The sequence below is a fragment of the Ovis aries genome, chromosome 10 (genome assembly GCF_016772045.2).
Source record: "Ovis aries strain OAR_USU_Benz2616 breed Rambouillet chromosome 10, ARS-UI_Ramb_v3.0, whole genome shotgun sequence".
In the NCBI taxonomy this organism is placed as follows: Eukaryota; Metazoa; Chordata; class Mammalia; order Artiodactyla; family Bovidae; genus Ovis; species Ovis aries.
In genome coordinates this window covers 72,438,850-72,466,164 of record NC_056063.1, presented here as the reverse complement: position 1 = coordinate 72,466,164, position 27,315 = coordinate 72,438,850, and the positions used below count along the sequence as shown (strand labels likewise).

Below are 27,315 nucleotides of genomic sequence, written 5' to 3'. Positions count from 1 at the left end.
CTGGATAACTTTTCGTCCTTAAATTCTAAAAGACTGGTTCAAAACCAAAATGTTTGAATGGAGATGGCCCCAGGTAACCTAATGTTCAATTTAAAATTGGGGGCAGAGCTAGAGAAGGAGTAATCTTGGTGCCAGTCTTGAGTAGGATGAATTGTGAAGTAGACATAACTGACCATACATTGGAGTGTCTAGCCTCAGAGCATCGTGCCCAAACTCCCTTTTATACAAAAGTTAACAAACCCACTACTGACGTGTAGACTTTCCTTTGTTTTCCCACGGTCTGCTTCCACCAGAAAAATGTTTCCAGTTTTGTCCAAAGGCCAGTAATCTAGGTCTTCCTAACCTGCACAAACCCAGCAAATTTTTAATGACCTGTTGTGTGACAGTTGACATGTCCTTTTGAAGTTACAAGTGTAAGTGGAATTAAATAAATATTCAAATGAAAATGCTGGAAAGGGAAAGCATCAGAAGGCCCGGAGAAGTGACATTTAGGATGCAACATGCAGTAGGAGGAAGCACAAGCCAAGCAGAGCCAGCATGGACGTAGGTTTCTTCCTTTGAGGACAAGGAAGACGGTGTGGGGGGCTGGAGCCTGAAGCACAAGGTCACATGGGGGGGACATGCAGTGAAGAGCTCTCACACTCCTCAGTGTTAATCCAGAATCTCTCAAGGGGTATTTTTATGCCTGCATGTTTCCTAATATTATGTTTATTCATAACATCTGTCCTAACTATATTGGGGAAGAGCTCTTGGATAAGAACAGATAGACATATGGGATCTGAAGATGCCATTTTTCTTCATTGCACAGTGTCCGAAACAAACTTCCCCGGCCTAAGACCATATGGTACCGGTGCTCCCCGCGTGTGGACCCACCAGGAGGAAGAGAAGCTAGTTTGTTTGCCCTAAAACTGTACAACTGTGGAATGAAGTCTTTCCACTTTTATGAGGTGTTTGTAACCTGAGGTAACAAAAGCATAAACACTGCAGGAAATACAACATTGCAACAGGTGGTATATATAAAGAAGTATTAATAAAACCCTAAAAAAAACTGTAATAATGTTGAAAGGTTGTTAGAATATCCTTTGCTATCTTTAAAGACTCACACCAGAGAGAAAAATCACATCCGTTTAGGAAGACCAGTCTTTTAAAAAAAAAAAAAAAAAAAAAACCTTCACACAGATAAACACATACCATACACATGAGACACTGTGCTTATAGAAATCTCCTGGAATAGTAGGGAAGCATGCAAAGAACACAAACCTAAATCCCCTAAGAAATGCTGCAAGCAGTGCTTTCTTCCTCGTGCTTTTTAACAACATATAACTCCAGCTTCCTCAGGAAGACCCTGGAACACGCTTTGCCAGTGGCCTTCCAAATCTGGCAGCTTGGTCCCTGGAGACAGCTACATCAGAGGAGGCGCTTCTCCCAGTAGACAGTCCCTAGTGAGGGTTGGAAATGTTGTCTGAACAAGACCGCAACCTCAGAGTTGTCAGCTGGATACCTTATTTTTTACTTTTGGCTGTGCTAGGTCTTCGTTGCCACACGGGCTTTTTCTCTAGTTGTGGCAAGCAGGGCTACTCTCTAGCTGCAGTGCATGGGTTTCTCATTGTGGTGGCTTTTCTTGTTGCAGGGCACAGGTCCTAGGGCACACGGGCTCAGTAGTTGTGGCACACAGACTTAGTTGCTCCTTGCCATGTGGAATCTTCCCTAACCAGGGATCGAACCCATATCTCCTGCATTGGTAGGTGGATTCTTTACCATTGAGCCACCAGGGAAGCCCTGGATGCCTCATTAGAAACTGAATCCTAGTATAAGGTAGTGACAGATGAATGTCTCTTGCTTCTGTTGATCTCTTGATCCCAAGAAAGGATCGACTTGGTGGATAGAGGTTTGCAGGTTTCTAGGGTGTGACCTATATACCTTAAGATTAAAGTGACTTTTTTTTCTTTATAGATCATGAAACCCTGCTTTGGGTGTAAAGGCAGGTGGGGGAGGGGATCAGCTACTTTTGCAACAGGTGGTATATATGAAGAAAGCTACTTTTGTTTGCAGCTAGAAATTTGAGATAAGCAGCAGTGTCCACCCAACCCCCACAGAAATGTACATGTTATGGTATGAAAGGGAAGGTCCTCAAAGCCAACCTAAGAGTTAGATTTTAATGGTGCTGAATATGAAGAACTGCTCACTCATTAAGGCCTTGCTGTCCTAGATTTTAATCATTTCACTTTTTGAGCTCTTCCTTTGGCTCATGACAAGCCAGAGGCCTCTGTCACCTCACTTGCTGACTATGTATAAAGCAAAATTGGAAAATAGACTCCTCCAAAAGACTGAAGGCCAAAAGTACTCATTTGACCATAAATATTTTTATTAAATGTGAAAATACACGGGCATAAAAATAGTACCCATATTTGTAGACATGTCTGAGACCCATTTCCATTAATTTCTGGTGTCTTATTTATTAAAACACTAAATTGCGATGGATTAAGTTATACTTAGTTTTGTCTCATTCAGACCAACTACAGACTTAACAACAGGAGTAATATTTTAACTCATCAGACATCTCCAGTTCTTACCTCCTCTATGCTCTGCTTTCCACTGCAGGTAAGAGGCTCAAATACAGAGGGTGTGAAACAAAACCCGTTTACTATACATGAAGCCACGCAGTGGCTAATTTTACTCTTAAATCATTCAGCAAATGAGATCATCCATTAAAGCAAATTATCTCCACCTATTAGCATCATTTGCAATTACAGAATAAACTCTGCTACTAACAAAAAAGGAATGATCTGATTTAGAATAATTGTTGATAAATCAGCATTTGCCACCCTCTTTCCTTTATAAATACAGAAAAGTCAACCACATTCAGCACAGTGGCGTGCATTTCTCTCAGTTAACCACACACGTGTCCTCAGTGAAAACTGCACAGGGCTGTCACAGGTGCCCTGTCCCTTTAAGGAGGCAGAGACCTGACTGAAGGGCCATTTTTAACTAAGCATCTTGTGTCCTTTTTTCATGGTAAATTTCACAACTTATGACCAATTTCATGCTCTAAAGGTGAAATCTTTCATTTTTCCACCATGAACAGAAAATGATGCCAACTAAAATTGTTAGCTTTTTCCCCCCCATGCTCAGTTATAACTAGTCTTCTTTCTCTTAAGCAGTGGGTAGTTTTGACATTCAATTATCAGGGTCCCCAAAAGTTCTGTTTTCATACTGATACTTGAACTTTTAATACTGCCTAAAGACCAAAACGTTTTTAAATTAGTGCTGTTATATCCAATTCACATTAGTAAACTGTTGAAGTCATTTTCCAGTTTTCATTTATCCATGGAAAAAAGCACAAACTTTCAGAAATGGGTATTACATTAATTTACTTTTAGACTTTTTTTCATGTTTATAGTCTGATGTGTTTAATACTTGTTGCTGTGGAAAAATACCCATTTACTGACCAGTGACACTTCACTTCTGGAGCTCACTGAAAAGGAAGGGAATGTGAAACAGCCAAGGCTGGGCGCCCCTCTCATTTTCCTTTTCCACAAAGAGCCACACAGGTTACTGGGCACCTGTGGTCCCCAAACCAGAGCCTGGAGAGTGATGCTCCTGCATCAGGCCACCAGGACAGACAACTGTCCTTTCTCACTCCCAGCACTCTTATCACTGTGGAGGGCAGGAGGGCCTGACCATCTTCCCAGTCAGGCAGATTCCAGAAGACTACTGATGACCCTCAAGGCTGGAACTGAAAAGTCATTATTTTCCTCATTCATGAGCAAAAGCAACAGAATCCAGAGAATTTCTCTCCACGGCGTTGGCACCTGGCACCATACCTGCTTCTGTCTTCACTGAAAACAAGCAACTCTGCATAGTTCCCTTATGACAAGTCAATGCATGGTAAGACTTCAGGAACGGGATTTATAGTTCTCGCAGGTGGAGAAGAAACAAACGCTCTCAGTAGCAGGATGGCAGTCAGCAAGTGACAGGTGCCCAGCACAGTGGCCCACATGGCCCACCCCCAGCCATCCTGACCCCTTCAGGCTCCTCCTTGCTGGCAACTTTACATCCTCTCCTCCAAATGGAAGGTGGGTGATTTGATATTTCCTTTGTTCTGATTTGTGAAAATTCTTCCTTGTAAAAGTAGGTAGAGGCAATTGCAAGATTTCAAAGAGTTCACAGTGACATCATACATGAAAGAACTGGATTGAAAGAAAGTTGCTGATTTAACTAATGAAGTAATAAGATTAAAGAATAAAAACGAATTTCCTTTGGAAATTATTTTCACACTGGCTTGAATTTTGAAACATTAAAACAAAAGGAAAGCTGCAAGCTGTTTGCTAGTTTTCAAAATGCCATCTTGTTTATTGGTAAGAAAGAAACTTCTAAATAGATGCAAAAAGCAGCTTAACGTGTTTTGTCCAACTCAACTATGTTGTTTTTGTCCCTCAGATTAAAAAACTTTTCCAAATATGTTTCAGAATGACTGTAGAAGGAAACTATTTGTGCTTGGCTGGCTGCTGTGAATATTAGTGGTAGGACAGCCCCAACAACTCAGAAGATGCTTGATTTCCCAAAAAGCAGTCAGTATATTAGGCCCATCCTACTTAAACTGTCAAAATGTTCTGAGGCCAAAAAAAAAACCTTTCTAGAATAAAGGTATAATTTTTATCTAAATAATTCTTAGATTTTAAATGCAGCATCAAGAGTTCCATAATATTTTATGGAATCCCTATCCATAAATATTTAATGTTCTAGATTAACACTTATTTTTCTTCTAAGGAAAAAATTATCCAGCACATAAAGACTGAATAGTTCATTTTTCTTAAAAGGTAAGAAGGTATTCCAAGAAGAGATGCTATCTTGACAGTGGACATACAGCCAGAGCTGACTAGATCTGTAAACCTGTTTCTTTCCTGGCAGAACTTCCAGAGGCATCAAGGTCTGGAAAAAGGGCAGGCCTGCTACTTAACACCCACCTCAAAGCATTCCCACGTGGGCACCCATGGGCCAGGTAGGCCAGGACATAAGAGAAACTGCTAAACTTACTAAAAGTGGGAAGCATGGCATTCTGTCTACACTGACTGAGCAACTGTGCATTCTAAGCCAATCCTGTTACAGGAAATGCTGTACGACTCACAACTTCAGTTGTCAATTCTGCACTACAGCAATATTATTTAAATACCACTGCTATGTTATCTGAACTTACTTTACATATTTTTAGTTCATTGTATTTCATATTAAATAAAAGGGCCAGTAGGGCTTACAGTTAATTCTGTTTCCATGGTTTTCAGTATTCTCCTCCAGGTACTCAACAAAAAAATACATGCTTAACCTGAGCCCAGACCTCACCCTGGCTCCTGCCATTCGTAGCAGGTTCTCTAACGGCTCTGCCCACCTTCAATGACAGGCCACGTTCATGCTGAGAGATGGGAACACAAGTGGAAATTTAACATGACAGGTGACTGGACAGACCAGAGTCGAAGCAAAGTTGTGCCTAAGAACATAAGGCTCAGAATGTTCATTCCTCTCGGAGAATGCTGACACCTCAGGCTCCTCCTCACACATGCAGGCGCTGACACATATGCAACAAGAAGAGAATCTCACTGCTCCCGTGTAGAAGATAAAAGATCTGTGCGCCCGTCTCAGACTGCTGCCATCCGGTCACAGCACAGACACAGGCTGCTCTGCCAGAAACGGAAGCCCGCCTGCCTCCCTGCCCTCACCCCCGTCAGCCTCAAGTCTGCAATGGAAAGAACAGACACTGCCATTCTGAACACCTCTTTGGTCGTGGACAAAATGAAAGATTGGAATTTTCTTTTTCAATAGGATCCCGGAACAAGGTTATTTTTGTTTGTTTGTTTTAAAACTTTAAAAAAATGAAGGAAGAGGAGCAGAAAAACAGCTGGTTTAATTGAAGTGGAATTTAAATCTAAAAGGTCCGCCTGAGCTGAAGGGATTGAACCCTTGCCATGAGTTCCAGCTCCTGTGGAAAGGGTTGCCGCCACCTCCTTGTTGGCTCTCTGCGTCCAGGGGGTCTTCTCCGTCATCAAACTTCTTCCTCATTTCTGGAAAAGAAGCCAACAAGGTGAGACCCAGCTGCTACTGGGGCAGGGGAGGGGCTGGTTCTGGGGGCTACACACCCCAGTTGTTGGAACAGTTGCGCCTGATGTTCAAATCCAGGCTCCCTGCCACCCCATCCCCATCAGAAACAGACTAGAGAAACCAGCCAGGGCTCAAAGTAGGCATTCACCAAAATTCAGACACCTGAAATCTTCTCAGAAGAAGCCACCCAAGGAAATTCTTCCCTGGAAGAGATGAGGAACTGCAGAGAATGAGACCTCAGAGTCACATGTGCTTTTCTGATCGAACAGCCCGTCGCCGTCCTAATCCCAAACATGAAGTCAGCTAGGCGCAGCCTCGTCAACGCATGAAGTGTCTGGGCCTCACTGTTAAGTCTGAACAGAAGGCAGGCTCCCCAGGCCTGAGGGAGGGAGGTTTTATTGTACAACCTGGGAGCCACCTGCTGCTGTGCCTGTCAGTCCTGGGAGACAGGCCACTGCAGACAAATGGCAGAAAGGATGCGGAAGGCAGCAGAGATTAGAAAAAGCTATTTCATCCTTAAAATAAGGACAGGAAGAACAGAGTACAGAAAAGAACTCTTGGTAAGCAAGAATGCAGCTCTTTTCTCCATCATGCCATTCTGCCCCCTGCTCCCCTAGAACTCAGATCCAGAGGCCCTCCAACTTGAAATAGCTGCCTGACCCGCACTGCACAAGCTGAGGGAACAGAGCCACTCATAGGCGTCAGTATCTGTAGGTAAAAGAACAAACAGTATGTAACCTACTGTACTAAGTCAGTCCTGTCTCCCTCACTGGATTGTAAGTTACTTGGGAATAAACATCATTTAACTTCAATTCCATAGAGTAAGTAGTAACTCAAAACTCTTGTCAAATGGGCATAAAATGTGATTTCCTTCTATTCTGTTGTAGTCGTCTAGCTCAAAAGTCATGGTTTCTGCTCCCACTGACAAGGATTGCCACAAAAAAGCAGTAAGTATTAGCTTAACATGAGATTCCCTCTAGAAGTGTCAAAGCATTGTTCAACATTACCCCAGTTCTTAACTGTTTCCCTCTTATTATCCAGGTCATTTTAGCTTATGATGAAGTAACAACTGGTGGTTAATATCAACCACTAGCAATCAACTGACTTGAGTCAGGGCAAGATTCCTGGGTAGCCGCTCTCAGAAGGCAAGAATATTTGCCCCTCTCCCACCACTGCACATGCCCACCAGGCAGCCCATTTCCTAATCAAGCTCCTGTAAGTACAGTGTGAAAATCAGCACTGATCTCTGACTCTGGAAGGAAACTAAGAGTATCCCTCTTGTACTTTCATATCACAGATGAAAAAAACCTGAGGCTCAGAAAAAGTTCTAGGAGTTTGCTTAAATAGAACCTTAACTCAGCCTTAAGAGGCATGTGCAGGCCTTCTGATTCCACACTTGATGGTGTCTCCACTACGCCCAGAGTCTGACAGGGGCAGACACTGAATGAACTTTGGGGACCGTCACCAGCTCCCGAGGTCACCCCCACGGGTCCCCACCAGCACGCACTCCACCGTCCACTTCTGCCTCTAGACGGGCAGAGGAATAGAGCTAACAGCCACCAGTCACTGACGCAGCCACTTCAGGAGAAGAGAAACATGAGTGCAACCACTACCTGGATCAGAGAGGACTTCTTTAGCAGCTGCTATGTCAATGAACTTTTTCTCAGCTTTTTTCTTTTCTTCTTCATTCTGGAAGTTGTCTGGGTGCCACTGCAGTGCTAATTTTCGGTATGCTTTAATGATTTCTTGCTTTTTGGCATTTCTGAAGGGTGGTAAAATTCAGAATTATTTAAGAAGTGTCCAACACACTGCCACAAAGAGCTAAAAGACAGCTCAGAAGATTCCACTGGTTTTCTGAACAGTACCCACATACCCAACTAAGCGTCTGACGCAGAGCCCTGCCTGACAACTACAGCTGCCAGGCTTCCCTGAATGCTTGTTCCCTAATGCTAGACTCTCACCAGAAATAAAGTATTCCTTCTCTTTACAACTTTCCCTTTTAAAAACTTCTTTGATGCATTTTGAAATTTTCTGAATTTCCAAACTACCATGATTCAGTTCTTGGCATTAAAAAAAACAGACTCTTTGAAGCACACAGTCAAATTTGCTTCTAGGTTTGCTTACTTAAAAAGAACAAAGTTTCAGACTTTTGATTGGAAGATAGGTGGTTCCCTTGTTCAGGGAAGATGGGTCTAATATAAATGCACCTACTGAGTAAATTACATTCTCCCTGTGCCTCAAAGTTGATTCTGAAAGTGCCATTTTTATCTTTAGGCCTAGAGAAGTTTTGTTTTCCTCAACCCCTCTCCGGTCTGTTCCCCACCCAACAAAAGCTCGCTCCTGCCTCTTTACCTTTCTTAAAAAATCTAGGCCCAGGATCTATTCATGCTCCAGTGGCTTGTCTTTGTCACCAACTACTAATTCTCTATCATTACATGACTAGTCTCTATCAAACAAATTTATCTGTACTATGTAAAAACAACTTTGTGATGTTAAAGGTTGTTAGAGTTTAATTTATAGCTTACATAAGAAAATGAATCATGGAATAAAAAGCAACAATTAGCTTTAAAATAGTTGATTAAAAATAATGCAAATTTTAAGTTAGTAGTTCACCTTTTTACTCCCAAGATTTTATAATAATCTCGTCTCTGTGACTGTTTCAGTAGCCTCTGTGCTTTCTCCAGACCTTCTCGAATCTGCTGATCATTCTCATTGTGTTCCTGAGCAGTTTCATAATCCTGAATAGCTGTCAAAATATGTTGAAGATAATGCTCTTAGAAGGAATTGTAACTTGTGACATTTACCCTGCAAATGTGATACCAAGTCACCATCCCAACCCCTTCCTTCACCATCACTAAGAGCCTAAGAAGTGGTATCACCTTCATCATTTGGTTCAAAACTACAGGAGGCATCCTTTTAAGGCTGCATTAGGTAGCCTACACTCCCATTCAGTAAACACCACTTTGCTTGTTTACCTGGCCACCCTCCCACATTATCTTTCCCACAGCTGTGTGTTGTCTTAACATCAGCCCTTACACAAAGCAATGGAGTGACTGTTACAGGAAAATAAGACGCAGCAAAGACAATCTGCATGCTCCGTTGCAGGGCTATGGTTCAGAAGATTGAGAGGCTTAGAAGAGACCAGGAGAACCATCAGGAAGCAGAATAACCAGTTCACCTGCAGGTTTCAACACAAACTATTACAAAGCTGAGTTTTTTTGAAGTGCCAATCAGAACAAATACATACACAGTCCTGGTATAGGAAGGCTGACACCAATTCACACTACATCTTATTTCAGATTATTTTAAATATGTAGACAATACAAGGCATCTGAGTATCTAAGGTCACACAGAGCAGACTTATCCTTAGAAGGCCCTGAGAGCGAGGGCGGCCCTTGGCTGGTGACTGACAAACTGGATTTGGGCAGTGTTCCCAACATTCTCTGATAGGAATGGCTGGCCGTAGCTACACAATGTGGATTGGGCTAACCATCTTACCTTCTGGGCATCTGGCATTTTGCCATGGGCTGGCCAGCCCCCAGTAAAGGCCCTGGGTCTCTAAGGAGCTTCCCTGGTAGACACACTTCACACATGCTGAGGAATTTGGCTTGTCCTGCACAATTTCAGACCTCGAATCTCCCACCTGGTTTCCTCTGGATTTCACCCCATGCGCCTTTTCCCTTTGCTGTTCTTGTTTGTATCCTTGTGCTGAAATAAATCTCAGCCCTGAGTACAACTATGTGCTGAGTCCCATGTGTCCTTCTGATCCAAATCTGGGGGTGGTTTGGGGAGACACCAACACAAGTTTTTCTCACTCTCCTCCCTGGACAGACAAATCAAATGGATCTTTGGGCTCAAATTCTATTTTTTTATGGAAATGCATTTCACTATGGGAAAGACATCTCTCTGGATAGCATGCCTGAGCATTCATCTTGGCAACAGCTAATCCTGGCAGGGTTTAAAAAGGCCCCTGGGGCAGGTTAAAATGAGAAAGACATTCAAGCAAGATGGACAAATTTAGTCTGCACTACATAGAAAAATAACCAATACTACCTTCCACTCCTGGAGTAAGAGGGAGGGCACTTCAAGCTTTCATCCTCATTCCTGCCTCAAAGCATTAATGTTAAATATTAATATGAAACATTAATATTACTGACAGCCAACTAACAGTGACATCACAAAATACCTTTCCAATTTAGTGCATAGACACAAAGCCATTATAAAGAGCAGTCAGGTTTAACCTGTAATATCCATAGCACTTGATAACACAGCCTAGTGGGGAAATGTACTTGGAATTTAACAGAAGAGGAAAATGTTTCAGTATGCTCAACTTTTTACTTATGCAAACTACATTTAAAACATGTTTTCATTCTTAAATATTCAGAGTAGCTTTCTCAAAACAGTCTTCTGTCTCCTATATTTTATTAACAGTTAAGATAGATACATTTTTCACAGTACAGGAAAAATAGGTTGTTTCCTCAAATTCACATGATTACAGGTAGGTAACTAAGTAGAAACTTAATATGGATGATGTAAACATCCCATGGTCATAAACTAGATAACTCATTTTTAATTATATTTCTTAGAACAGTATGTTATATATTAGCCAATTAATTTTCTAACCTCTGAACCTAAAAACTCATCCTTCTCAAATTCTTTTCTTCCACATGCCCCTCACCCAGTTCTTAAGGAGCAGTGCAAACCACCAGATCAAGAAGGCAGACAGTAAGCACAGGAATTTCCTGCCCTCTACCCTCCAAAAATAAAAAATAATATAAACACGGCAGTCCTGAAACTACAGCAGAGCAGAAATGGTAACAAGTTGCTGGAAGAGAGAAGGCAACTAGGATCAGATTAATAAGTAAGCCTAACAGAACTGCAATCCAAATACACACTGAAAGAGGCCTTAGAAGATTTTGAAAGCTGTTCACTTTGGCCAAGGATTCTGAATTTAGCAAGCAGGAGGAGCGCTAAGGCAATCATCAGGTTACTTCATGAGGTGGGTTAAGTAATGGCTGGGCAGCCTCTCCGCCTGTATATGAAGCAGCTGGCTGCGGCATTAACCCCAAGCGAGGTCCAAGAACCAGTCTCTGCAGAGTGCCAGACAGCATGTGGAAGGTCCCTGCTGCTCGGCCCCCCGAACACCAAAGGCCTCCACAACAGACCTGGAATAAACACCGGAAATGCAGTTCCACACCAACGGGCTCCACCAATAAATGTGTCAAGTCCTGCTTATTCTGGCAACGGGGCAAGATGACGAGCACGACAGGGAGTCTGTCTGTAAACAGGTGCTACCCACTTTGAGCCAGTGTGAGCTCCCCAACACAGAGAAGCATTCAAAAGACAGATGTGCACAATACACACAGCTGCAAATGGCTCCCTTCTCACACTCCATAAACCCAGTATTAAGTCCCAAATCAGCTTCCCTTCAAAATATATCCAGGATTTCACTATTTCTCACCATTTCCACACTTGCCACTGTGACGCAGTCCCGCATTAATACACCTGACAGTTCTAACAGCTTCTTCATAACGTGTCCACAAGGTTCCCAGCTGCCCCTTACTTCCCTAGAGTCTATTCTCAAAACAGGGACCTCAGGGGTCTTTTTAAAGATCGTATCCGACCTCCAGTACAATATGCCCCAAGGAGCACCTCCCAGATATCATATAAAACAAGGTAGATGGTAGGGAGAAGGGAAATGAGGGGAACAGGAGGGCACACACCATTTTCAGCACAACAGTGCAAGGAGCCTGTTCAAGGGCTGCTAAAATCAGCTAGTATCAGCTATGAATCTAGGGTAAGAGGAGGAAGCAAATAGAAAGCCCTAAGGGAAAGAGCCCAGAAAATGCCAGCAAAATTCACTTCCTGTGAGTATGGTCTCTCCCAGAAGTGAGCAACAATCTGCATCCTTTACTAAGAAAACTGCAATACTCCCTTCTGGAACTGATAGAAGGACAGGGAGAGGGTATCATCAGGAGAGTTTAACAGTCATAAATGTGCAGGCTGCTAACAGCAGTGTAGCAAATTGCATAAAGGAAAAAAAGGACAATATTAAAGGGGAAGATAGGAAAGTTTGCAATTTCCACACCATGTAATTAAAGTTCCCTCTCAGCAACTGATGGGAAAACTAACAGAAACATTATACCCAGAAATTGCAGAATACACATTTTTCAAGTGCACACAGAATATTCAGCAAGATAGATCCTACACTGGGCTATAAAACAAGTCTACATAAATTCAAAAGGAGATACACCTAAATAATTTAAAAGGAAAGAATTCACGAGTATGTTCTCTAAGCACAACAGAATTAAAATAGAAATATATAATAAGGTTGTATACTGTCATCCTGCTTATTTAACTTATATGCAGAATACATCATGCAAAATGCCGGGCTGGATGAAGGAGAAGCTGGAATCAAGATTGTCAGAAGAAATAGCAATAACCTCACATATGCAGATGACGCCACCTTATGGCAGAAAGTGAAGAGGAACTAAAGAGCCTCTTGATGAAAGTGAAAGAGGAGAGTGAAACAGCTGGCTTAAAACTCAACATTAAGAAAACTAAGATCATGGCATCTGGTCCCATCACTTCATGGCAAATAGATGGGGAAACAATGGAAACAGTGATAGACTTTATTTTCTTGGGCTACAAAAATCACTGAAGATGGTGACTGCAGCCATGAAATTAAACGACACTTCTTCCTTGGAAGAAAAGTTATGACCAACCTAGACAGCATATTAAAAAGCAGAGACATTACTTTGCTGACAAAAGGTCTGTCTAGTCAAAGCTATGGTTTTTCCAGTAGTCATGTAAGGATGTTAAGAGTTGGACTATAAAGAAAGCTGAGTGCTGAAGAATTGATGCCTTGAACTGTGGTGTTGGAGAAGACTCTTGAGAGTCCCTTGGACAGCAAGGAGATCCAACCAGTCCATCCTAAAGGAAATAAGTACTGAATATTCACTGGAAGGACTGATACTGAAGCTGAAGCTCCAATATTTTGGCTACCTAATGCGCAGAACTGATTCATTGGAAAGACCCTGATGCTGGGAAAGATTGGAGGCAGGAGGAGAAGGGGATGACAGAGGATGACATGGCTGGATGGCATCAATGGGACATGAATTTGAGCAAGCTTCGGGAGTTGGTGATGGGCAGGGACGCCTGGCACTTTGCAGGCTTGGGGTCAGAAACAGTCAAGCACAACTGAGCAACTGAACTGACTGATAGGTGCTTAGGAAACTGAAATATTTTAAAATTAGACAAAATATCTAAATAATACATGCATCAAAGAAGTAGTTAGAAGGAAAGTTAGAATACATTTCAAATCAAATGACAATGAAAATAAAAAATGTGAGATGTGCAGTTTTAAATACTTACATTTAAAAAGAAAAGAGGCCTAAAATAAATGACAGTTTAAACTTAAGAAGCAGGAAGAGCAAAATATAAGTCCAAAGGAATTCAAAGGAAAGAAAGAAATCAATGAAATATAGACAAGAGTCATAGAAAACATTAACCAATCCATAAGTTGGTTCCTTCAGAAGACTAACAAATTTGACTAAACTACACTGATCAAGAGGGGGAAAAAAACAAATTGTCACTATTAGAAATGAAGAACAAATGATCACTTCAGACCTTACAGACATTAAAAGAATAGTAAGAAAGCATTAAAAACATCATATAACCAAAAGGAGCAATGTAGGTGAAATGGATGAATTCACTGATGCACACAACTTACAAAAACTAAAATGAGAAAACAGAAAATATGAGAGACCCTATACTGATAAAAGAAACTGAATTCATCATCAAAAATGTTCGTACTAAGAAAACTCTGGAACCTAAGATGGTTTCACTGGTGAATTCTCCTAAACTTAAAGAAGAAACACCAACTTTATACAACTCTAAGAAAATGAAGGTATGATCTTTTAACACAGAACACTTTCATGGAATAGGGCAGATTTAGCGTCACTAGGTAGAGTTCAAGAATAGGCAAGAAAGCATAGGAATCTGGTTACAGGACATCAGAGGATGTCAAACATAAAATATGTCTTTTCCACAATTTGGCCAGGCTGGCCCTTCATCCAGAAAAAGTGTTACCTGGCTCCTGTTCTCAGAATTATAGATATTATTAGTAACACTAAAGTAATAGCCATGTCAGATGGAGTTAGTGCAGCAATCAAAGGTCACACCTAGGCAGTTGTAAACAATCTGCCTGGCAAGAAGGAGACTCAAGAGATGCAGTTTCAATCCCTGGGAGGAAGATCCCCTGAAGAAGGAAATGGCAACCCACTCTAGTATTCTTGCCTAGGCAATCCCATGGACAGAGGAGCCTGGTGGGCTACAGTTCATAGGGTCATAAAGAGTAGGCCACAGCTGAGCAACTAAACCATCACAGGTCATAGCTAGAAGGAAGCTATCCCATTAAGTACCATTTACATAGCAAAGTCAATGCAAGTTACCAACAACTATTCTAAAAATAAGTACAGTGGAAACCATTTACTAGAAGCACTGCATTAAGCATCACTTTCTGAGCACCATCTTCTTTCCCTGTCTTGTAACTCAGAGAGTTTCAAAGAGGGTTAAGTGAAATGGAGTTTTTTACTCTTTGCTCAAGTCTGCTGACTCCTCAACTACCCTCTCATGTTCTTTCTCTGTCACAACAGTCCCATGCAATATGTACTGTTTGCATTCTTACTGTATATATAAGGAAAGTAAAATATTACAGGCTAAGTTACTTGATGGAAATCACATTGCAAAAATTAATGGTTTACTCCAAAGGTATAAAACTGGCCAACAAGCATATGAAAAGGTACTCAACATCAATCACTAATCATTAGGAAAATGTAAGTTAAAACCACTAGTTATCACTTCACATCCACTAGGTAAAACCAGCAAACAGAATATAGAAAGCCTTCATATAAGGAAAAAGACTTCAGAGATAGATCTATTAAATTATTATCAAACATCTTTTTCTTCAGGAATCAAGCTGTCAAATTTCTCTAAAAAATAAGTGGGTTTAACATTCGAGATACAAAGGCATGTTTCAACTTATATGTAGCAGCCTACAAAATTGAACCTTTTATTTTTCTTAACAGCTAAGCTTAAAAGCTTGTGCAGCTTCATTAATTTCACATTTAGAGCTAAGGGTTTACATACAGGGAAGAAAATCACACACTGATGAAGCATTCCAATAACTAACTGGAATGCAAACTCCTAGAATACAGCCTTCTGGGAGCCCAAGAGTGAAAAGAGCAAGCAGGCTAAACGCATCTGTGTAAATCACTTGCCTTACTGACACATTCTTACGAATCTGAAAATTTGCCGTTTTGTTCACATACATTTCAAGCCTCAATCAGACCTCAAGGACTATACCATAAAAATGCTCCACGGTGTAACTGTGAACAGAGTTGTCATCACTCCCAGGAAACCACTTAGAAGATTCTTTTTAAATTGAAGAAAGCAGGAAGAAAGTAAAAGATCAATCTGCCTTAAAAATGAGTACCGCGAATCTTTCTTAATTATAAGGTCAGTTATCTCTCTCTTAGTACAGTTTTGTCATTGCTGTGATGCATTCTTGGGCTTCCCTGGTGGCTCGGACCAGTCAAGCGTCTGCAGTGCGGGAGACCCGGGTTCGATCCCTGGGTTGGGAAGATCGCCTGGAGAAAGAAATGGCAACCCACTCCAATACTCTTGTCTGGAAAATTCCATAGACTGAGGAGCCTGGTAGACTACAGTCCATGGGATCACAAAGAGTCAGACATGACTGAGCGCCTTCACTTTTTGCATTCTTACTATGCTTAAAATAACTGCACATTTCATTAAATAAATATGCAGCAATTATTAGGGGGGAAAACCAGAGTATCACAAATCAAGTTTCCCCAGAAACATACCCTTACTGTTTTCAATCTTAAATGCTTTACTTGTTTTAAAACCAAAACTTGTCATTAAGGGCTATAAGTCTCACTTCTTTTAAAATCATCTCATTTAGATGTTCTTAGTATAAGGTCACATGGAAAAGGTCACAAGACAATATATATGAAAGGATTCTGTACGACTACTGTATTGGCCTTGGTTATCCTCCAAAAATAGAGCACTGCTTTTATTCAAGGTGCTTACAACATCTAGCAGGAAACTCTCTCTGCTACTTGAACAAAGCTGGATAAGCAGCTGTCCTGACATTTACTAACAGCTTGCAATGTGGGAGACCCAGGTTCACTCCCTGGATAGGGAAGATCTACTGGAGAAGGGAATGGCAACCCACTCCAGTATTCTTACCTGGAGAATTCCATGGACAGAGGAGCCTGGCGGCTATAGTCCATGGAGGCACAAAGACTCGGACACAACTGAGCAACTGAGTGACTAACACTTTCACACTTTCTAGGGATCATAGAGGGTTATTTTATATTTAGGCATATACGTCACATATATGTCTGATGTATGTCTAACATGTATATGCACAGAATACGTACAGAGGCATAAAACACACACTCATATATATGCATAGATAAAACTCTGAAAGATATAAATCCAAAATGAGCAGTGATTACCTCTGCATGATATGAGATCTGTAACTTGAGTTTTCTAGTTTGTTATTCATCTTTTCTAACTTGTCTACAATAAAGCAAGCTAAAATTTTTATTTTTATATTCCTCTGTACTGGATTCAACAGCAGAACTCTTTCCTTACATGGTATATCTTTCATGTTCCACCAAGAAAGTATGATTTACTAAGAAAATGATTTTTAGGTTCTCTGCCATTTTTCTAAAATCACCAACATCTCCAGGTAAACTTGTTCTAAACAAAAGGATATTAAACGGACTAACTGCACATATATCAACTTCGAGGTATTGCGTATCAAATTCCTTAAAGATTTACCTTCATCATACATTTCTTCTATTAAATAGGCCTCTGCTCGGTCTTTCAGAGCATTCACATTGTCAGGTTCTACCTGTAAAACTTCTGAACATACTCGAATAGCTTCAACAGGCTTCTCATCCTAAAGGTAAACGTAAGAAAAGAACTTATGGTTGTTATTCCATATGTCAAGTTTTACAATTCTGGAAATGAGTCAGCAATTTACCTTAGAAAAGCAGTGGCAAATCCTTTCTTTTGAACGAATTGTGTATTCATGAACACCTGGCTCTGTTTTCATGACAGATTCATATTTGCTGATTGCATCTGTGTACCTATTAAATGATCAAATCATGATGAGTAAACTGAATTCTATTTCCAGAGCTAAAGAAAAGGACCCTCTACTCATCACTATCTGTGGCTTCATCAACTGACCTGAATGAGCACATGCCCTCAAAGACTCCTTCTCCCTTATAATCTACAGTAGTAATGAAGGTTCTCTCTGCAAGTAAGGGTTGAAACACCTGGCCACAGAAAAAGTATATGGATAAATTAAAGCACCCTTTTTGAGTACTAACTGATCAAATCAAATGACGGATTCTTTATAGAAAGCAGTTCTTGATTTTGAAGCTGAGGAAAACACTTTGTTAAAGTCTGACTGCCACAAAGCACCTTGTAGACAACTGAGATCAGGTTTTACACACTTGGTTACTACACATTTTATAAAATCACAGAACCCATTATGTGTTATTTTATATAATAAATATCAATATTCATAACTGAATACAAGGTAATTTCTTGCAGAAGAAACCCCCAACTTTACTAACTTTCTAAGAACAATAAAAGCTACTTCAGAATTGTTTTAAACTGGTGAAAAATACTAGTCATGTTATGCACTGTTACTTTCCTCAGTAACAACAAACTGTAAGATATATCTACATGCTGCTGTGGCAGATTATTCCAAAAGTGCTACAATCTTCACATTTAAATGCTGCTTTATTAAAATACAGGTTTAAAGATAACACTTAGAGCAAAAGGTAGCCATCAATGTCAAAATCCTAGTTGGGATGCTGTTTTGTAGATTTCTAACATGGGGGGGAAACTATACAGAGCGTGTGAGGCCTCACTTTCTCTCTTAAAACCACACATGAAACTAATATTAGAAATTAAAAGTTCAATTACAAACAGTATCTAACTTTACATAAACGATATCATAATAAACTATTTTTACATCAGAAAGAAAGCTCAATTAGAAAATAATGTGCTTCACTTAAAAAAAAAAGCCTCTGGGAAGGTGGAGCAGAGGCGGTTTCCCCACCCCTCCAGCTGGACGCCTGTGTCAACACCTTGCAAGCATGAGAAAATTATGGCCCCAACCCCCACCAACATCAGCAGCTCACAAGACCTCTGGTGAGCCTCTAATGAGGTGTGTCCACATCCCAACCAAGGTGGTGCTGGAGAACATCAAGTTGGGAGCCAGAACTTTCACCCCTGATCAGAACTGAGTCCCCCAAACTCTCACCTACACCAAGCAGTAGCAGGAGAATCCCACAGCTTGAGCAGCAACAAAGGCCAACTGGGAAACGTCTACATTCATCTTCCAGTTAACCAGGTGGTGCCCACCCTCCAGCCCCTCATGCTCACTTTGCAGAAACAATGTCAGAAAAAGCCACCCAAAACAGAAGAATCAAAAACCAGAATCTTATAAAATGAAAATATCCAGATTTCAATTAAAAACTAATCATCATACCAAGAAACAGGATCTCCAAACACCACCAAGAGGACAGGGATGTTAGAATTATGACAAAGATTTTAAAGTAGCCACACACACACAAAAAAAAGCAATTAACAAGCAGGCTAAAAGCAAATGGAAAAATATAATGCCTCAGAAAAGAAATGGAAAGTCTCAGCAAAGAAATAGAAGATATAAAAATTCCAGATAGAATTTTTAGAACTGAAAAGTATAAAAACCGAAATAAAAAGCTCACCGCATGTGCTCAACAGCAGAATGCAGAGGACTGAGAAAGGGTCAGTGAATTCAAACAACAGAAATTACTAAATTTGAACAACAGAGAAAATGAAAAACAGAAATGAATAGAGCTGCAGGGACTGTGGGGCTAAAACCAAAAAAAAAAAAAAAAATCTAATATTTGTGAAAGTGAGAAGTAGATTTAAGGGACCAGATCTGATAGAGAGTGCCTGATGAACAAATGTAGGACGTTCATGACTTTGTACATGAAATAGGAATCAAGACCATCCCCAAGAAAATGAAATGCAAAAAAGCAAAATGGCTATCCAAGGAGGCCTTACAAATAGCTGTGAAAAGAAGGGAAGTGAAAAGCAAAGGAGAAAAGGAAAGATATAAGCATCTGAATGCAGAGTTCCAAAGAATAGAAAGGAGAGAGAAGAAAGCTTCCTCAGCAATCAATGCAAAGAAATGGAGGAAAACAATATAACAGGAAAGACTAGAGATCTCTTCAAGAAAAGTAGAAATACCAAGGAAACATTTCATGCAAAGATGGACTCAATAAAGGACAGAAATGGTAGGGACCTAACAGAAGCAGAAGATATTAAGAAGAGGTGGCAAGAATACACAGAAGAACTGTACAAAAAAGATCTTCATGACCCAGATAATCATGATGGTGTGATCACTCACCTGGGGCCAGACATCCTGGAATGTGAAGTCAAGTGGGCCTTAGAAAGCATCACTACGAACAAAGCTAGTGGAGGTGATGGAATTCCAGTTGAGCTATTTCAAATCCTGAAAGACGATGCTGTGAAAGTGCTGCACTCAATATGCCAGCAAATTTGGAAAACTCAGCAATGGCCACAGGACTGGAAAAGGTCCATTTTCATTCCAATCCCAAAGAAAGGCAATGCCAAAGAATGCTCAAACTACCGCACAATTGCACTCATCTCACACGCTAGTAAAGTGATGCTCAAAATTCTGCAAGACAGGCTTCAGCAATACATGAACCATGAACTTCCTGATGTTCAAGCTGGTTTTAGAAAAGGCAGAGGTACCAGAGACCAAATTGCCAACATCCGCTGGATCAGGGAAAAAGCAAGAGAGTTCCAGAAAAACATCTATTTCTGCTTTATTGACTATGCCAAAGCCTTTGACTGTGTGGGTCACAATAAACTGTGGAAAATTTTGAAAGAGATGGGAATACAGACCACCTGACCTGCCTCTTGAGAAACCTATATGCAGGTCAGAAACAACAGTTAGAACTGGACATGGAACAACAGACTGGTTCCAAATAGGAAAAGGAGTACGTCAAGGCTGTATATTGTCACCCTGCTTATTTAATTTATACGCAGAGTACATCATGAGAAACGCTGGGCTGGAGGAAGCACAAGGTGGAATCAAGATTGCTGGGAGAAATATCAATAACCTCAGATATGCAGATGACACTACCCTTATGGCAGAAAGTGAAGAAGAACTAAAGAGCCTCTTGATGAAAGTGAAAGAGGAGAGTGAAAAAGTTGGCTTAAAGCTCAACATTCAGCAAATGAAGATCATGGCATCTGGTCCCATCACTTCATGTAAGATAGATGGGGAAACAGTGGAAACAGTGTCAGACTTTATTTTTCTGGGCTCCAAAATCACTGCAGGTGGTGACTGAAGCCATGAAAATAAAAGACACTTATTCCTTGGAAGGAAAATTATGACCAACCTAGACAGCATATTGAAAAGCAGAGACATTACTTTGCCAACAAAGGTCCGTCTAGTCAAGGCTATGGTTTTTCCAGTAGCCATGTATGGATGTGAGAGTTGGACTATAAAGAAAGCTGAGTGCCAAAGAATTGACGCTTTTGAACTGTGGTATTGGAGAAGACTCTTGAGGGTCCCTTGGACTGCAAGGAGATCCAACCAGTCGATGCATCCTAAGGGAGATCAGTCCTATGTGTTCATTGGTAGGGCTGATGTCGAAGTTGAAACTCCAATACTTTAGCCACCTGATGCGAAGAGCTGACTCATGTGAAAAGACTCTGATGCTGGGAAAGATTGAGGGCAGGAGAAGAAGGGGACAATAGAGGATGAGATGGCTGGATGGCATCACCAACTCGATGGACATGGGTTTGAGTGAACTCCAGGAGTTGGTGATGGACAGGGAGGCCTGGCGTGCAGTGGTTCATGGGGTCGCAAAGAGTCGGACACAACTGAGAGACTGAACTGAACTAAATATTTATGTCAGTCCGAGTTCTAGACAGAAAAGAGAGAGAGGGCTGGGCTGAAAAGGGATTCCCAGAAATAATGGCTGGAAACTTTCCAATTTGACAAGAGACATAAACATACATATCCAAGAAGCTAAGCATACTCCAAACAGTACAAATACAAAGAAATCCCTGCCAGTCCAAGAAAAATGACACCTTATCTTTGGGAGGGAAAAAAAACAATTAAAAGGACAATGGATTTCTCATCAGGACCCACAGAAGCCAGAAAGAAATTATACAGTATTTTTCAGATGTAAGAAAAGAACTATTAACCCTGAATCCTATACCGAGAGAAAATGTCTGCTTACTCTGTATACATCGCCATCACTCTAGATATATTACTATAGTACCTGTTAATACTCAGTTTATATGCCCGTCTCCCACACAAAACTATAAGGTTAAGACCAAAAGCTAGAGTCATGTTCATTTCTAACCTCCCTCCCTGCCCAGTATGTGGTCAGTACCTGACATAGGAGAAATTCAATAAATAGTTGGCAAAATATAAATAAATCTGCTGAAAAGAATACTATGCAGTTACCATCTTCTGTATTCTGCCCTACTCAAAAAGTGTAAGATGTTGAGCATCTTTTCATGTGTTTGTTAGCCATCTGTATGTCTTCTTTGGAGAAATGTCTATTTAGTTCTTTGGCCCATTTTTTGATTGGGTCGTTTATTTTTCTGGAGTTGAGCTGCATAAGTTGCTTGTATATTTTTGAGATTAGTTGTTTGTCAGTTGCTTCATCTGCTATTATTTTCTCCCATTCAGAAGGCTGTCTTTTCACCTTGCTTATAGTTTCCTTTGTTGTGCAGAAGCTTTTAATTTTAATTAGATCCCATTTGTTTATTTTTGCTTTTATTTCCAGTGTTCTGGGAGGGGGATCATAAAGGATCCTGCTGTGATTTATGTCAGAGAGTGTTTTGCCTATGTTCTCCTCTAGGAGTTTTATAGTTTCTGGTCTTACGTTTAGATCTTTAATCCATTTTGAGTTTATTTTTGTGTGTGGTGTTAGAAAGTGATCAAGACCACAATGAGGTACCATTTCACACCAGTCAGAATGGCTGCGATCCAAAAGTCTACAAGCAATAAATGCTGGAGAGGATGTGGAGAAAGGGAACCCTCCTACACTGTTGGTGGGAATGCAAACTAGTATAGCCACTATGGAAAACAGTGTGGAGATTCCTTAAAAAATTGCAAATAGAACTGCCTTGTGACCCAGCAATCCCACTGCTGGGCATACACACCGAGGAAACCAGAATCGAAAGACACACATGCACCCCAATGTTCATTGCAGCACTGTTTATAATAGCCAGGACATGGAAACAACCTAGATGTCCATCAGCAGATGAATGGATAAGAAAGCTGTGGTACATATACACAGTTCATTATTACTCAGCCATTAAGAAGAATACATTTGAATCAGTTCTAATGAGATGGATGAAACTGGAGCCAATTATACAGAGTGAAGTAAGCCAGAAAGAAAAATACCAATACAGTATAGTGACACATATATATGGAATTTAGAAAGATGGTAATGATGACCCTGTATGTGAGACAGCCAAAGAGACACAGATGTATAGAACGGACTTTTGGACTGTGAGGGAGAGGGAAAGGGCGGGATGATTTGGGAGAATGGTATTGAAACATGTATAATATCATGTAAGAAACGAACAGCCAGTCTATGTTCGATACAAGATACAGAATGCTTGGGGCTGGTGCACGGGGATGATCCAGAGAGATGATATGGGGTGGGAGGTGGGAGGGGATTCAGGATTGGGAGCTCATGTACACCCGTGGCGGATTCATGTCAATGTATGGCAAAACCAATACAGTATTATAAAGTAAAATAAAGTAAAAATAAAATTTTTTTTAAAAAAGTGTAAGAGTGTGATAGTTTTGTTAAAACCCCAATGCCATATAAGATCCTCCACCCTCCAGGAGTGAAAAAGTAAGTAGTTCAGTTCTTCTGCCCATGACCAGACATCAGAGGGAAAGTAGAGCCCTCCACAAACCACAGCCTTACCTGCCATCTTTGATGAGCTCTTCAGCTGACTCAATCAGCTTATTAAGTTTCTTTACTTGTTTATAGTGTGCAAAACACCTTTTATGATCCTGGTCAAGTTTAAGACATTCACGAACTTCACTGTTCACATATTTAAAGAAGGAAAATAATACTCCACGTCAAAATAATTAATAAATGGCTTTTCATACTAAATACAGAAATCACAACAAAAGGTATTTTTTTTGTCTATAACACTGACTTAATAATTTATCATACACTTTTACATATGGCATTGTATTAGGCGCACACAGAAATTAATTCAAGTTCAAAATGACTCAAGTAGAGATAATATATTAAACACTCTATTTTGCTTCTGCAAATGTAATAGCTCTCCTATTCACCTTACTGAGTGTAGGTCATGAAAATGACTATGTAAAAGCAGAATAACTTAGAAATAACACAAAATTACAGACATGTAAAAAAGCCCTAACCCTAATTTTATTAAAGTTAAAATTAAAAAAAAAAAAATGGGAGTATTCTGTTACTGCAAACAGTAAAAAGATGTTGAGATGTATATGTTACTAGAACTAACCTGAGAGACAGTTCATGGTCTCCTAGTTCATAGTACAGCGTGCTGATTTTATAAAATGCCTCAGTATTATCATTTTTCAATTTTGATGAAGCTTTTAAGTCACTTATCGCTTTCCTAGGTTCCCCTTCTTTTATAAAACATTCAGCTCGAAGTTCTCGAAGTTCTGCATCCCAAACACAAACCTTGAGAAACAAAAGAACTAGACTTAAAGAGACAGTAAATTACGTGCATTCATACCTGCCCTGCACATATCGTATCTACATATTTATCAACATAGAACATCCTCAACTAATGTGATGACTTCTATATTGTAAGCAGTGTTACAAAGTCTGATACAATTTAAATGTGACAAAAATAACGAGATGTGATAAAGTAATTTCTCCAAAGACTTCTTTTTTTGTGTGGTCGGAGGGAGGGGGGTCTGCACTGGTCTTCGTTGCTGCACGCAGGCTTTCTCTAGTTGCGGCGAGCAGAGGCTCCCCTCTAGTTGTGCTGAGAGGGCTTCTCCGTGCAGTGGCTTCTCTTGCTGTGGAGCACAGGCTTTAGGGTGCGCAGGCTTCAGCTGCTGCAGCTCATGCACTCTAGAGCTCAGACTCAGTGTTTGTGGCACAACTGCTTAGTTGCCCTAGGGCATGTGGTATCTCCCCAGACCAGGGACTGAACCTGTGTCCCCTGCACTGGCGAGTGAATTCTTAACCACTAGACCGCCAGGGAAGTCCCGAAACATGTCTGAAATATATTCCAGTGGTGTAAGGAGTGTGTGTGTGTGTGTGTGTATATATACACACTAACAAGGCCCTTTTCCAAACCCCTTTCAATTATGTAATTCTAAAACACTGACAATAAGAAAACAGGGCATTTATTATTAGAAAGTGGTTTCCAGTGAAGCATTTTTTATTTTGAAGAGAATATGCTCTAATTGGATTTTTATACTTAATCAACAATTCTAATTTCTAGTCTCAAAAAATATAATCTAGGCTCTAAGTTCACAAAATATTTTTATTCTACTAGTAACTAAATTAAATGAACTCTTACAAAATGTTACCTCCTTGAAATTAAATCCTCATATCACAAAAATAAAAGAGAAAAAATGTGAGAAGGCTGAAGTATCTCCCATTTCCATTTTATCAAAAAGTTGACAATGTTTAGTAAACCACCATTATTCTTCCAAATATACATCCAAAAGCTCACCACCAATAAGACCCGTGTAAGTCTTTACATATTTCATAGAGCTGTTTTAAAGTCACGTCAACTTTTCACGTGAAGATATCAGAATCGACATTGTACATAAATTAAATACCATGGACAATGAGCCAGGTCAAGGTGGATAATTACTAGAAGGTAAAAATCATAACTTTATGTTTTCTTAATAAAGCATTAACAAAATAATCTAGTAAACTGTGAATTCCACTGGAATTTACACTGGAAATTTCACTTCACATGATTTCCTCTATAAAACTATCAAAGTGGCCATTCTACACACATAACGAGTTTATCACCAAGATAAAATGAGGCTGTACAAAGCATTGTGAAAATGATAAATATGAGTTAGATTGCTTCCATCTGAATATGCTATTAGACTTCCTTCTGATACCCTCTCACCCTCTGTCATTAAGTCCTTGCTGAGGCAGATGTAGTTTCTGTATCTAGAACCCTCTGAATCCTATCAACTCTTCAAGTGCCTTCTTCCCTAAAAACTTCTTACTCTAAACACTCATCTTTCCTCCCAAACATCATTTCTCCTTTTTCTGCAACCAACTTTTATCTTTTATCCCATTATCTAACCTCTAGAGCTTTCCTGCCCCACCCCACAAAAAATGCAATAGCAAACAAACTTAGCAAAGTAAGCAATGTATAAAAATATGCAAGTCCCACTCCATCACTCCTTCAGTATTTTTCCTGAAAATTTCAGTCCCAACCTCTGTTCTGTATAAACGCCATCTTTCAATTAAGAGTGGAAAACCCCAGAGTTGATCTGATTTTATGCTACCTAGGATTTTTGTGGTATATAACATGTCAAAGCATATAAACATACCTCATAGGAAAATGCAGTAACTGTCAGGCTTGTTGGCTGCAAGAGCAAAAAAACTTACCTCTAAAATCTTATCAAGGAAGGTTATAGCAGCAGTAAAATCTGAGCTCTCAAAGGCATCCAGTGCTTGTGAGCGCAAACGCTGCATTTCATCAGATTTGACGAGCTGGGACTGGGCTTCCCTTTCTTCATTTTCACTGGGATTTGACTTGAGCTGTAACAATAAGAAGTTAAACTAGACAGGGCTTTTTTTTTTTTTTTTGAGACGAACAATCAAACACAATGATCTGACCTTTCCGAACATTCACGTTTACTGGGGGATCAGTAGGAAAACACGGGCACACCCGGCTCCCCCCCATGACTAGCCCTGGGTGCTGATCACCGTGGGGAGCAGCAGCCAGGGCATCTTTACTCCCACCCACGTGATGCACGAGAGCGGGCAGTGGACTTAGGACTACGAAAAGGGAGAGAATGAGGGGACGCACCGCTCTCTCTCTCTGACATACGGCTCTGCAGAAACACTTGAGCTTCATGTGTTTTGCTTTCTAGTTATGTTTCTTAAGGATTTACTTTTTAAGTATAAAATAATTGCACCACAATACTGAAATGCATAAGGAAACTGAAGGGAAGGGCACTTTTCTAAAGGTATAAGAAAAGATTTGATGCCAGAGAGGTTGAGGCACAATAAAGGAAGACTTTACAGAGAAAAAGAAGAGAGTAACAGCTTATTAAAAGGCCTATGAAGTGGTTTTAAGAGTTTTGTATATTGCCTCTTTTTTTTAAGACAACGTCACCAAGGTATATTTTATATGCCATAAAATTCACTCACTTTGAATGTGCAATTTTATGATTTTTAACAAATTTATGAAGCATGCAACCATTACCACAGTTTTAGACAGTTTCTGCCACCTCAGTAAGATCCTGTGTCTGCTTACAGCTCAGTCCCGCCCCCAGCTGGGCCTCTAGCACTGCTGCTGCTGCTGCTGCTAAGTCGCTTCAGTCGTGTCCAACTCTGTGCGACCCCACAAACGGCAGCCTACCAGGCTCCCCCGTCCCTGGGATTCTCCAGGCAAGAACACTGGAGTGGGTTGCCATTTCCTTCTCCAATGCATGAAAATGAAAAGTTAAAGTGATGTCGCTCAGTCCTGTCCGAATCTTAGCAACCTCATGGACTGCAGCCCACCAGGCTCCTCCATCCATGGGATTTTCTAGGCAAGAGTACTGGAGTGGGGTGCCATTGCCTTCTCCGCACAGTCACTCTTAATAGTTTCTTCCTCCAGATGGAAAAGTCTTAAGTCTAATGGCTCAGGGAAAAAAAAAAAAAAGTGCCTACATTAAGAAACTACTAATTTTTCTAAAAAATTTTTTGAGATTACAGTTATATTTAATTCCTGAAATCTAATGTTTCTACTAAGATGGAAATTGTAATTAATGGGCTTTCTCCCATTTTGGGTGAGGTGAAAACGCCAGTAGGTTATTTCTAGAAATGTCTCTCCTTCAATTCTCCAATCACACCATTTCCCCTTTTAGCGGGC

General features: G+C 40.4%; 1 protein-coding gene across 1 annotated transcript in view; it reads right to left on the bottom strand.

The window, feature by feature from the left end:
* Window positions 1-2,347: 2,347 nt before the first annotated feature.
* DNAJC3 (DnaJ heat shock protein family (Hsp40) member C3) overlaps window positions 2,348-27,315 on the bottom strand; it is a 59,415-nt gene continuing 34,447 nt past the window's right edge. The window contains exons 5-12 of the mRNA XM_015098005.4: window positions 25,842-25,994; window positions 23,749-23,930; window positions 23,178-23,297; window positions 17,168-17,273; window positions 16,963-17,083; window positions 8,707-8,839; window positions 7,707-7,855; window positions 2,348-6,056 (exon numbers count right to left, since the gene is read on the bottom strand). Coding sequence (XP_014953491.2) covers window positions 5,899-6,056; window positions 7,707-7,855; window positions 8,707-8,839; window positions 16,963-17,083; window positions 17,168-17,273; window positions 23,178-23,297; window positions 23,749-23,930; window positions 25,842-25,994 — 1,122 coding nt within the window. The 3' untranslated portion in view covers window positions 2,348-5,898. The remainder of the gene's footprint in view (window positions 6,057-7,706; window positions 7,856-8,706; window positions 8,840-16,962; window positions 17,084-17,167; window positions 17,274-23,177; window positions 23,298-23,748; window positions 23,931-25,841; window positions 25,995-27,315) is intronic.